Raw genomic sequence first — 13,885 nt, forward strand, 5'->3', positions numbered from 1 at the left:
CTTAGCTTACAGGTAGATGAGTGATTCCCAATCTAAGCTGAACATCTGAATCACCTGAGGCTTTAAAATACCCTGCCTCATTGACCCCCTCAGGGAGTATCTTTAATTGGGCTGCAGTATGGTGGAAGCGGGGAGGCAGAATTGGGATTTTTCTAAACTCCTTCAGGTGATTCTTACGTGCAGCTTCCAAGGTGCCAAGTTTGAAAACTGTGGATTAGAGCAGGCCCTGATGGGAGTTAATTGTACCTGATATTTATTGAGCAACTACTATCCCCAGGCACTGCACTGGGCACTTTACACGGATTCTTTCCAGGCCTTAACATCTGACTTGCAGATAGGTATGCTCATCCCCCTTTGAGAAGTGAGTACACTCAAATCAGTCATAGACAGTCTATCCCATCTGCCTGCCCCCAAACCTCATCCTTTCCTGGTCTAACTGCTGCTCTCCTGGAAGGACAGTACCATATTTAAAACACTGAAAAGAGAAGTAGGGAGAGACCAGAGATGCTCTTATCAAACATTCTTCATGAGAGACTGTAAAGACAAGAAGAGGGCTCTCTGATACCTTTTCTGCCAATATCACAAACTGTCCTTGAACCCAGGTCTCCTTCCTTGCATCTGTGCTGCATCACCTCTGGAAAGGTTTGCTTCTGAAACTGTTAGTTACTTCATCTTTTTTGTTCTGGTGATGGCACTATGCTAGGTGCTAAGAGATCTACCAGGGAGCTCGAATATGCAGTGCTTGTCTTCAGGAGAGCTCTTGTTGAGTTGAGTAGCAATTCTTAAATGAAACTTCTTTGAAATAGTATTGAGGGGCAAGTATTTGAAAGGCCAGTAAATTGCTCTAGCCCCTAATTATTTAAAATGAGGTCCTCGGGGACTTCCCTCATGGTCCAGTGGTTAAGATGTTGCCTTCCAGTGCAATGGGTATGCACTCAACCCCTGGTCTCGGAGCTAAGATCTCACATATCTCACAGCCAGAAAACCAAAACATAAAACAAAAGCAATATTGTAACAAGTTCAATAAAGACTTTATAAATGGTCCACATCAAAAAAAAAAAAAAAAACTTAAAAAATAAAATATGGTCCTCAGACTAGCTGCACCAATATCTTGTGTGAGCTTGTCAGAAATACAGAGTCTGAGGCCCTACCCCAGACCTACTAGTTCACAATCTGTATCTTACACAATCCCCAGGTGATAGAATATTTACACAGTAAAGTTGGAAGCAGTAGTCAGGAGCAATACTGACATTACGTCTATCCCACTTTGTTGTTTTAGGAACATCTGTTTTATCCTTTTTCCTAAGAATGTCTCTCATACACATTTTTTAAAAAGAGCATAGCTGCAAATCTCCAATTCTTCCTGCCCTTCTTAAAGCACATGAAGCCATGATGAGCAGAGAACTGGGATCTTGTTCATAACTAAGTCTTTTGTCAGGTCTCCTTATATGGCCCCAGGTGCCCTGGCACAGCTGCTGATATTTAGTTACGTTCTGCACCAGCAATTCTAGCATTTGGGAAGTGAAATTCCTTTTTCTCTCTCTGGCTTATGAAAGCCTAGGGCAAAGGAGGTGAAGAAAGGGGAGCTTGGAGGAAATCAGCCTTGGAAGTATCAAGTGTAGCAAAGAGGTCAAACCATTTTCATTTTAGGTCCTGGTGTTTCATTTAGGCCTTGGCAAGCTATCTCTCTAAATGGAGATGTGAGAATTTCTTTACCAAGGCCACAGACAAAGGTTTGTAGATCTAAAGGGTTCAACATTTGACTCAAGAAGTCCTTATACTGAGTTACACCCTAAACAGGGCTTGTGCTCTGCTCTGTGTTTGGAATGATAACTCTCGAAATGTCAAGAGAAGTCCTCTCAAGCAGGATCTTCAGACACTGGTAATATTAATTGTTCCATTTAATAAGGGAACTGCAGCCCCACCGATCCTGACATGGATACGATTTTCATTTAGTCAAGTAATAATGTGAATCATGTTCTCAGATCCCAGATGTCTTCTTTCATAAACCCATTCTGTTCCTTGTTTTAGCATTGAGAATAAAAGACCTACTTTTGCTATTGAACAGATTCACAAGCAAAACCTACTCAAAGCAGGGAATGAATTTGCACATATTGGGAAACTCTTTGGAGTTTAAGGATGTGGATGACTTTGAAACTGTATTATTCTTGCAAAGTTGCAGAATTATGCTATATAATGTTTGCATTTGGAAAAATTAATTATGATCCTAAAGTCATGGGTTAGAAATATAATTAAACTGATTAGTGTCATAGGATAAAAATAAAAAGCAAGGCCTGTGACAGCTTCCCACTTTCCCTCCACTCCCCAGAAAGGCTCTTAAAGGAACATTTAAAACACGAGCCTTTGTTCCCTCAATCTATGGTGCTCAGGTCAGGTGGACCCTGCAGCGTGGCTGCAATATTTCAAGCAGGCACTCACAAATGTGTCATTTGACCTGCTGTTCTTCCAAAGAGGTAGGAAAAATGTGTTTCTTGCTGAGATAACTTGAAATCAAATAAACATAATCTCTTTAATTCTTTCTAAATAGTTCCATATTTTAAGTCTAAACACAATAGAACACAAAGCTTCTGGCTTTTAAAAAAAAGTTTTTCTTTTTTTATATGTGTTGTTGTATTTTTTTCCTCCAGTTTGTGTTTGTTTGATTTTAAGTGTATAATTTACCTTTCAAACTAGTGAATCTATTTCTTTTGGTTGAGAGACACACATAAAAGATGGTAACATTGTTACTTGGCTAAATGAATTTGAGCTCTTTTCTAAGAATGCTATCTATAAGCAAAGACAGACATTCTTATTTATATTAACCATCACTTGACAGATCAGAGAAAAATCTAAACCAAGGCTTGCAACAAATTGAATATTTCCTTATGTAAAATTGGTTCTGGTCCATTGTTTTTATTTATCTGCAATAATGGTACTCACTCGAGTTTGTAATAACACTGTCATGGCTGAAGGGAGTTTGTTTTAGGTATTATATCTATTATCTGCTTCCTCTCCTTTCTTTAAACAGAATCTCCAAGGAGAAAGTCTGCATGTGGCTTGGATTTAAGAAGAAAAAACAAAAGCTTTCCTAAAACCTCACTGGGTAAGGTGTTATTTCAGATTGTTTTACGATTTTGAATAATTCTTATTTGTTTGCCTTTGGCATTGAACATTGGATAAAACAGAACTTGCCCTATTCTCAGAGAATTAGAAGGCTTGGAGTCATTGTAAATGTTCTATTAATTCCCTTAGCTGTTTTGAGGCAAGCCTACATAACCTTTTGCCCAAACAAGGAATGTTTATCTAGTGTGCCCTCGCAGTGGATAAATTCAACAGTGTGGAGGAGTTTGCTGCGCTTTGCCACCACTAGAGTGTGCTCCAGTGCTGTAAGATCCATAACTTTTTCTTTAGGAAGTGGGAAAGGTAGATGGATGAACCACCTAGGAAAAAAAAACCTTTGGCATCTAATTTCACAAGTGTCCTTTTAAGTGTCTTGGTAAGGCTGGATTATGTTCGTGGAGTTAATTAAAGTGGATCTGGAGACTTTACCTTCAATATTAATGCATACTGTTTTGGGTGAGTTCATTTTTTGTATCTGAGTTAGCCTTGTTTAGTTCCAATGGCAAAATTTTTTCCCTGTTCGTCTACAAGCTATATTTTCAGGCAATAACTCTTTTGATTTATAAAATAACCATCACTACGACCCCAGGGCATGGATGCATAGTGGCAGGGATTTAGGAAGAATTCACACTCTGAGTCTCTGACAGAAGACCCCTCCCCCAGTCCTGGATGCTCTGTTGGTGATGGGAGCACAGTCTCAGTCTCCACTGGGGGCCGGTCATGCTGGAGGGTGATTCTAGCATGTTTTAGCAGCACCTCCTTCCCCTTCAGCTCCCCCATTGGAACAGGGTGCTTTCATCTTTACTTCTCCCCCAGAGGAAGTGGCCCCTCAGTCCCCCTTATATCACCATTGATCCCTCTTGCTTTAGGGTCTTTGAACCACCTGAGACCCAACACAACTTCCTTTTTTGGGCATCAGTATAGTTGCTTCTGCAAAGTCTGCAACAAGGTCCTTGTAGCCCAGAGTTCTGTGACCACAACCTCTGGGGCTCACATTCTCCTTCTGACCAGAGGACAGCTCAGGACCACTTTCACAGCAGTATGTGGCTGGGTGGGCCTGGACAGATGGAGACCCAGTTCAGGTCCTGCTTGGGAGGCCACCCTAAAGCAGACCAGCTCTAAAGAGATCACAGCCCAGAGAACTGTCTGAGATCTCCCAGTGCACCAGGCTTCCTTTGCCCCTGGAGAGATCCACGTAGGTGTTTAACCACCCCTGTTTCCTCCTATGAACTTCAGATTTGGAACAGACAGTATTCCAAGCCCCTTTTCAGCTGGGAGGTGGTAGTGAATGCTCCTCAGTTCTCTAGCACAACGGAGTAATAGAGAAGTAGCTTGGAAGGTTTCAGGCCCCCTTTCCCCTGCAATAAATGTTACCAAGCAAGGGCTCACTACAAGAACCTCACAGAAGCCAGTAATATGGCACTTCTTTGAGAAGGCCCTTTCAGAGCCACCCCAAATAGAGACTTCTAGGGTGATCCAGTGGCTAAGACTCTGTGCTCTCAATGCAGGGGCCCCGTGTTGGATCTCTGGTCAGGGAACCAGATCCCACATGCCACAACGAAAATTGAAGATCCCGCACGCACAGCTAAGATCCAGCACAGCCAAATTAAAAAAAAAAAAAAAAAAAATTTTTTTAAAAAGAGCCACCTTAAATAAAAGTAGAATCTAAATAAAGGTGGTGCACTTGCTATATCAATAGAGTTTTAAGCCAAGTTATATGAAGAGCAGTCTTTCCAGCTTCTAAGCAAAGTCCCTTCAACATAGACACCAATGAGCCATCTTTCTTCCAATGCAACTCTGAATGGTTGGTCCTTCAGATTCCTCTTCCAGAAACCCGGGGCATCCAGCCTTTGTGGTCTCTAAACCTCAAGGGGCACCACCTGTCCTACTCCTGACCCCGAGATTCTATTGGGGCCAGGAGCCCCTCAAATACCTCCCTGGCTTCTGAGAACACACATAAGAATGGTCTGTGTGACAGCAAAGGCCCCCGGCAGGCCCTGCTTTTTCTCTTGCTCTCAGAGTTCCTCAGCCTTGTGTTCCTATGACTTGCACTCCTTGGGCTGGAAAAATGAACACAAACTTCGCCGTGTGATGCTGTGTAGGGAGAGAGCACCGGCTTCAAATTCCTTAGTTCATCGGTTGTGTGATCAAGGTTTACTCAAACTTTCTGGGCCTCAATTTCCTTTTCTGTAAAAGAGAGGTGCTATGAAAACCAGGCTGAGAGTAGCATAATGCTACCAAAAGTGAAAAATCGGCGCTGTTAACTCAGAGAATTCTTCAGTCTACAGAATGGTTTACTCAATCCCATTTGTCAAAACTGCCTTTAAAAAGGAAGAAGACTATTACTCCTTCTTGAGTTTATATTATTTACCAAACAAGCTATAATTTCAAAAGCAACAAAGTTTTGACAGACTTGGAAAAAAAAAAATAACTCTGAGATTTTCAGAAAAATAAATGTTTTCCTACCACAATAGAGCTTTCACCACTGAACATATGTTAGTTTTTTAAAACTCATTGTAATTATTTAACATGGGAGACACTGATGAAATAAAAATTTAAAAATATATGGTTCCAACTTCTGAGCTGCTCACATTCCGCTTGGAGTTAGAACACTATGAAGTTGTGAAGAGAGATTGTTCATTGACTTTATTGTGCATAACTATGGTTATTTGCAGTTTAAAACGATGAACACTATTTTATAACTGCATACCAAAACAGCTTATATTTCTGAGTTTTTCCCCCAGAAGCATTTTACCCATTCAATATAGTGACAGGAAGGTAGAGTATTGTGGAAAGAACATTGAATTAAAGCTCAGTTCCACTTCTACCATCAACCAGCTGTTTGGCTCAGGTGAGACGCTTAACCTCCCTAGAGTCTGCTTCCTTATCTATAAACTGAGGGGTTGTAACTTTAGATCTGTGGGCCCCAGACCAAGCTAATCAACAGGTTCACCTGGGAAGGTTTGAAAATGTACAGATACCCAAGACCTACCTGGAATCACTAATTAAAACCTCCAGGAGTTGGCCCAGAAATTTACATCTTTTTTAAAGCACTGCCAAATGTTTCTGATGATCAGCCAGGTTTAAGAAAGACTACCTTAGAAAACTGGCCACTGTTGGTCTTTCTTTAATGAGCCTGTTTTCTCACCCTGATTAAAGGAATCTCCTTCAAATTCACCCTGGACTCTTCCATCACTTTCACACTCCTTGCCGAGGGGTTTCACGATGTGCTCCTATGAATCTGTGGCCACAGATATACGTCTCTGCTCCTCCTCTGTCCGCAGGTCCCTCCTCCACTGGAAGCCCATCATTCTTCCCACTGCTTGGATTCCTACCACCACCACCACACCCCGCTCCCCGGCAACAGCTGAAGTCACTGATAGGATAAATCCAGTCCTTCCAACATAACCCCACCACCCACACAACCACATATTCAAGCTCTGGGACCATGATTTGCCCAAGACATCAGTTCAGTTCAGTCACTCAGTCATGTCTGACTCTTTGCGACACCATGAACTGTAGCACACCAGGCTTCCCTGTCCTTCACCAACTCCCGGAGTTTGCTCAAACGCATGTCCGTTGAGTCGGTGATGCCACTGAACCATCTCATCCTCTGTTGTCCCCTTCTCCTCTTGCCTTCAATCTTTCCCGGCATCAAGGGTCTTTTCCAATGAGTCAGTTCTTCACCGCAGGTGGCCAAAGTATTGGAGCTTCAGCTTCAGCATCAGTCCTTCCAATGAATATTCACGACTGATTTCCTTTAGGATTGACTGGCTGGATCTCCTTGCAGTCCAGGGGACTCTCAAGAGTCTTTTCCAACACCACAGTTCAAAAGCATCAATTCTTCAGTGCTCAGCTTTCTTTATAGCATTTTACCCATTCAATACAGTGACAGGAAGGAAGGGTAATGTGGAAAGAACATTGGATTAAAGCCCAGTTCCACTTCTACCATCAACCAGCTGTGTGGCTCAAGGTGAGATGCTTAACCTCTCTGGCATCTGCTTATCTGTAAACTGAGGGGTTTTAACGTTAGATCAGTGGGCCACATGAAGCCCCCATGTACCCTTTCCCATCAAAGCCCCCACTCACCTCTAGAGGTAACTACCCAACATCTGAGATGATGACTTTTATTTTCTTTATAGTTTAAAATTCTATGGATATATCTCTAAACGATTTATCTTTCAACTTTAAATAGATAGAGTCATTCTGTGTGTATTGTTTTATCGCCTGCTCCTTTTGCTCAATTTTTTTGGGGGTAGTCATCGATATTTTTAAAAATATTTCATTATTTGGCTGTGCCAGGTCTTAGTTGTGGGATGTAGGATCTTTATTTGTGGCATGTGGGATCTAGTTCCCTGACTGGGGATTGAACCCAGGCCCCTGCATTGGGAGCTCAGACCACTGGACCACCAGGGAAGCTCCAGGAGTCATCCATATTATTCCATGGTAGCTAGCTATAGTTTGTTCATTCTTTGTTATACAGTATTTCTTTGTATAAATATACCAGGATCTATTTCTCTATTCCAGTGTTAATGAGTGTCTGAGGTTGTTCCTATTTGGGAGCTCTCATGAACAATATTGGGGCTTCCTTGGTGACTCAGATGGTAAAGAATCCTCCTGCAATGTAGGAGACACAGGTTCAATCCCTGGATTGGGAAGATCCCCTGGAGAAGGAAATGGCTACCCACTCCAGTATTCTTGCCTGGAGAATCCCGTGGACAGTGGAGCCTGGCAGGCTACAGTCTGTAGGGTCGCAAGAGTTAAGACATGACTGAAGCAATTTAGCACACACGCATGCACACATGAACAATATTACCACAAACAGGTACAAACCTAGAGTAGAACTGCTTGGCTGTATGATCTGTATATCTTTGACTTCACTAGAAATGCTTGCTTTCCAAAGTGGTTGCACCATTTTGCATTCCTGCTAACATTTCCATTGTTCTACACACGTGCCAATATCATATACAGTTAGACTTTTGTTTTTCCTAACCTAGTAAGTGTATAGTATTCCACTGTGGCTTTAATTTACATTTCTCTGGTTACTAATAAAGTTGGACACATTTTCATATATTTACTCACAATTCTAGGTCTAATTATATGAGTATCTCACAGATTGTTGATTTATGTACCTATACTGACCTCTAAAATGTTATACCAAATTTCTTCATCACTAGTACTCTGCTGCTAAGTTGCTTCAGTTGTGACTAGTACTCTAGAGATACTAAATACCTTTGGAATGCCTGCCTCCATGCTTAGTTGTATCCAACTTTTTGGACTGTAGCCCATCAGGGTCCTCTGTCTATGGGGTTTTCTAGGAAAGAATACTGGAGTGGGATCTTTGGAATGACCATCATCAAAATGTCTACAAATAATAAATACTGGAGAGGGGGCTTCCCTAGTGGCTCAATGGTAAAAAGAAAAAAAAAAAAATCTACCTGCCAATGCAGGAGACACGGGTTCAATTCCTGATACAAGCAGATCCCACATGCTGCAGAGCACCTAAGCCTAAGTCTCAACTATTGAGCCTGTGCTCTAGAGCCAGGAGCCCCAACTACTGAGCCCAAGTGCCACAACTACTGAAGCCCGTGCACCCTAGAGCGTGTGCTCTGCAGCAAAAGAGACCACAGAAATGAGAAGCCCGCCCACCACAACTACAGAGTAGACCCTGCTCGCTGCAACTGGAGAAAAGCCTGTGCAGCCATACAGACTCAGCAAAGCCTGAATAAATCAATACTGTAAAATTGTTGGTGAGGGTGGGAAGAAGAGGGAACCCTCCTGCACTGTTGGTGGGACTGTAAGTTGGTATAGCCACTATGGAGACCAGTATAGAAGTTCTTTAAAAAACTAAAAATGGAGCTACCAGATGATCCAGCAGTCCCACTCCTGGGCATATATCTGGAAAAGTTGAAAACTCTAATTCGAAAAGATATATGCACCTCAACGTTCATAGCAGCATTATTTACAACAGCCAAGACATGGAAGCAACCTAAGTGACCACTGACAGATAAATGAATAAAAAATCTGTGGTGTATATGAATACAATGGAATATTACTCAGCCATTAAAAAGGATGAAATAGTGCCCAAAAGGTGGAGAGAATAAGGTAGACCAGACAGGAATCTCGAAACCTAAAGAACATGTTGGTAAGATCCTTGGGTTTCTTTTTGCTTCACGTAGCTCAGACTGGGTGCTAGAAAAGTGAGAGACTCCAATAGCAAAGACAAAAAAAGCCCCCACCCCACAAAAACCTTCTCTCTCTCTCTGGTCAAAGGACAAGGAAAAGGTAATACAGATACATTTAGAAAGTAACTCTCTATGTAACTAGAAACCAAAGAAAAAACTGTGGCCTCCCCACCTCCACTTGCTCCAGCAAAGGCTGAGTGGGGAACTGAGATTTCTACCGTCTCCAGATGCCCCAACACACCCACCAGGGTGATGTCAAAAAAGGCCGAGAAGAGAGCCAGAACTTCCATCCATGGCACCAGTGATGTTACCATGGGGAGCCCAGCCTTCTAGCCCATCCAGCTCCAGAAGAGCTGCCCCTCTTCTCCCTGCTGTGGTGGTGTCAGACAGGACCTAAAGGAGATCCCTGGCCTGCCTCCTCCTCACTGTAGTGTCAGAGAAGCTGCAGGGGACCAGTCATGAGGCACTCCTACCCCTTCTCCTATCGAGGGAGGTATCAATGGAACCCAGGGGAAGAGCTGGAGCATCCTCTCTGCCCAGATAGAATGTGGAGCCCTTGAATGTCCACAGATGTGGATGCAGACCACAATGCCAGGAAGGCCTGGCTTTCCCCATGGATTTCAGACTTGCCTAGCCAGCCCCCACAATCACGTGAGACAATTCCCTGCAATAAATTCCATAATATGTATCTGCCTCTAGTTCTGCTTCTCTGGTTGGATCCTGATACACATATTTTTCTGTTTTACAGTAGTAGCTGTCTCTAATGCAGTGTGGAATGGAGCAGAACATACATATCAGGTAAAAATACTCCTTCTGTATTTTATTAAGCCTGCTCCAGGATAAGGTCCACCTCACTATCTCTCTTTCGTTAACAATTCTTAACATTTCCTGTTTTCATCCCTTCTCTTCTTCCCTCCTTGGTTCCATCCCCTCCAGCCTCCTGTACATCTTTTGTTCCTCACTATTTCTCTCCAAATACTCCCCTGGATTACCAAAAACTCATGTGACACTTCAATCCCTGTGTCTTCCTGCACTACTTCTCTCTTTCCCTTCACTGCCAAATTTCTTGCAAATATATTCTATTTTCCCTTTTCCATTTTCTCACTTCTTATTCTTTGTTTCCATATCTATTAACCTCCTGACACTGACCTATGAAACTTTCAAGGTTCAAGTACCTCCAGGTCATCAAATCTAACTATAGTAGGACCTGATTATTGATATTCAATCGCTAAATCATGTCTGACTCTTTTGTGACTCCATGGACTGGAGCCTGCCAGGATCCTCTGTCCATGGGATTTCCCAGGCAAGAATACTGGAGTGAGTTGCCATTTCTTTCTCCAGGGGATCTTCCCCACCCAGGGATCAACTCACGTCTCCTGCGTTGCAGGTGGATTCTTTAACTGCTGAGCCATTGGGGAAGCCCTTTATCAGCCTAGAGTTACTATTTAAAGTCTCAATAAGATTATCTTGGGAAAGAAGGCAGAAAGAGAAAGAAAAGTCTATAACCAAGGTCTGGTGCACTCTCATTATGTGGAGGCTTGATAGAAGCAATCCAGGGCAGAGAGGCCAGGGGTAAAAGGAAAGTCAAAGAAGTGTGCTATCGCTGATACCTGAAGGAGAAACAGTTTCAGGGTGGAGAGGAGTCAGCTTGCTTACTGAGAGGTAGTCAGACACAGATACACAGAGAACTGGTTGTTCTCCATCCTCATAGGAGATTAGCCATGAAGCTAACAAAGTTTATATTTCACAGCCTGAATCTTATGGTTACCAAAAGGGAAGGGGAAGGGAGGAATAAATTAGGAGTTTGAGATTAACACATACACACTACTATATATAAAATAGATAAACAACAAGGATCTACTGTATAGCACAGGGAACTCTACTCAATATCTTGTAACAATGTATAACAGAAAAGAATCTGAAAAAGAATACATATATATATATATAGCTCTGAAAAACTTTGCTGTATGCCTAAAACTAACACAACATTGTAAACAAACCATACTTTAATTAAAAAAAACTTCACAGTCTGTCACTAACACAACCTCCTTCCAATGCCCATCATTAATTTTCTATCTGCAGTTTTGTATCTTTTTGCTTACAAGATTCTCCAACTTGATAAACTTAAGCCCCATAAACCTAGATGTGGCCCTCCTCACCATCCTTCTCCTCTCTGTAACAACTTGCCCAGGTAAACATCACTGATGTCATTTCTTCCTTAGTTCCCTGTGGTGCATTCCTCTCTTCCACTGTTCTCTTTTCTTCTCCTGCCACTCCCTAAATGAAGATGTGGACTAATATTTGACCTCAACCTTGTTGTCCCTACATTATTCCTCTGTGAACTTATTCATTCATCTCATTCTTATGTAACAATTCCCAAATTCAAACTCCAACACTAAGCTCTACCTCTCAAACGTGGGCAAATAATTATGTTCCTGTGAAGTTTGCTGTGATAAAAAGTTATCTTTTCATAAAGCTCATGAACAAAAGATGAAATGGATAAAAAGGGAAAGAAACATATGCTTGGCTCAGTCAGTATTACTCACTAGCATGTTCTTTCAGAAAAGAAATGAAACGGTACTTCCCTGGTAGAAAGAATCTGCCTTGCAATGCAGGGGACATACCTGGTCTGTGAAGATTCCACATGCCTTGGAGCAACTAAACCCCACGCACCACAACTTGTGACCCCGGGTTCTAGGGCCCGTGAACTGCAACTACTGAGCACTCGAACCACAACTACAGAAGCCAGGGAGCCCCAGAGCTTGTGCTCCACAAAAGAAGCCACTGCAAGGAGAAGGCCGAGCCCCAAAACAAAACAGTAGCCCCCACTCCTGGCCACTAAAAAAAGTCTGGGCAGCAACAAAGAAGCGGTGCAGAAAAATAAAGAAAGGGGGGTAAAAAGAAATGGAAGGCAGGCTGTCTTAGTAACCTATTGCTGAGCAACAAAGTACCCCCAAATTTAGTGGACAACAGCATTTATTATCTCACAGTTTTTGCAGGACAGCAATCTGTGTGAGACTTAGCTGGGTCTCTCACAGGCTGCAATCAAGGTCTTGGCGGAGGCAAGTCATTACTTCAAGGCTCCCATGGGGCAGGATGGGCTTCCTAGCTCCCTCAGGAGGGATTAGCAGGATTTAACTCCTCCCAGGTTGTTGGACTGAGGGGCTCAGCTCTGCGTGGGCTGTCTGGCTGGGGGTGACGCTCAGTTCCCTGCCATGTGGATGGCTCCATAAGACAGCTCACAACCTGGTGAAGAGGCTCCATCAGAGTGAATAAGTGGGAGGGCAGCAAGGTGGTGCCCATGGTGGGGAGTGCAAGAAAGATGAAAAGTCAGTCTTTTATAACCTCATCTCCAAAGTGACCTCCATCACTTTTGTCTTAGTCTATTGCTAGAAGTGAGTCACTAGGTTCTGCCCACACTCAAGGGCAGAGGATTTACATAAGGGAGTGAATACAGGGAGTCAGATTATGGGGAGCATTTTAGAAGCTGCCTACCGGTTCTCCAGGAACTCGCAATCCTGCAGAGAAAGCCTTATGGAGTACCTGAGAAAGACCAAGGTAATGCTTGGCGCCATGGCTGCCAGTCTACACAGGTGTGTTAAGTCACTACGTTTGAGACGCTGTGTTCCTGTCAGCTTGCTTATAACATGTTTTAGACCATCACTGATCTTCAGTGTCTTTTGAGATGCATTCCAGGGAGGTATCCCACCTCCCCTCCCACTCCAGAATAGTTGCTACAATACTGTATAAAGTAAGCTTAAAGACCTTACCAAGAGCGCCCATTCTTTTTGGTATTGCAGCCAACTGGAAAATGCAGTGACTTCATCTCATTTTCCACTGCGTAGTCAAAGCTTCACAGAAACACTCCTCCTCATCAATGCTGGAGACAATTTTATCATGATATAAATTATTTGTACTACCTCAGAAACAAGTTTTTCAACTCATCTCCGAAGTTTTCCTCATGCTATAAGAGGGGGAAAAAAAGACCAATTAGCTTTCTTTAATCTCTCTGAAAATAACGGCGATTTAACAGTTAGCAGACGGGCATATAATTACTCGCTGTAAACACGTGATTTAGGTGTTTGTTGACTTACTAAGGCGCACACTGCGGCTGGCGGGCTGGGGCCCCTCTGCAGTTCCACCCCACACCTCAGGGGGAAGTCGCTACCCTTCCTCCCGTCCGCTTGGCGACCCGGCTCCCGTCTCTGTCAGACCCGACCAAGTGGCCAGGAAGTGGGGGAGGCCATAGAGACGGCGGCCCGGAGTTCCTCTGTTAAAAGAAGGCTGTCCCTTGTGATGCGCTAGTGGAAAGCACACTATAATTCTGTAAACCCCGAGCAGTCTGACGGCTGCCCGGGCCTGGTTCCCGCGAGACCCCGCGTTTTCTACCCCCGCGCCGGCGCAGAAAGGTGCGGTCCGGTCCCACCCGGCCCGACCCGGAAGCTGCCGCGGCCGCCTAGTGCCGAGCTCGCCTCTCGCCCTGTGGGCTCCGGGCGCCCAGACTTTTGGGGCCCGCCGCGTCCTCCTTCCTTGGTCCCCTCTGGCCCATGGGTCTCCATGGCGACGGCGGGGGCCCGGCT

The 13,885-nt window shown here is 43.6% G+C and overlaps 1 protein-coding gene and 1 long non-coding RNA gene across 2 annotated transcripts in view; one reads left to right on the forward strand and one right to left on the reverse strand.

The window, feature by feature from the left end:
* Positions 1–7,024: 7,024 nt before the first annotated feature.
* Positions 7,025–13,765, reverse strand: LOC122443686. The gene is made up of 3 exons (XR_006270086.1): positions 13,400–13,765; positions 13,076–13,269; positions 7,025–7,133 (listed from the first exon to the last, which is right to left on the reverse strand). It is a non-coding gene; the product is annotated as an uncharacterized LOC122443686 (long non-coding RNA).
* Positions 13,762–13,885, forward strand: part of TMEM260 (transmembrane protein 260) — a 71,096-nt gene continuing 70,972 nt past the window's right edge. Inside the window, 1 exon segment of the mRNA XM_043472174.1 lies at positions 13,762–13,885. Coding sequence (XP_043328109.1) covers positions 13,853–13,885 — 33 coding nt within the window. The 5' untranslated portion in view covers positions 13,762–13,852.

Source organism: Cervus canadensis, chromosome 6 (genome assembly GCF_019320065.1).
Source record: "Cervus canadensis isolate Bull #8, Minnesota chromosome 6, ASM1932006v1, whole genome shotgun sequence".
NCBI lineage: Eukaryota > Metazoa > Chordata > Mammalia > Artiodactyla > Cervidae > Cervus > Cervus canadensis.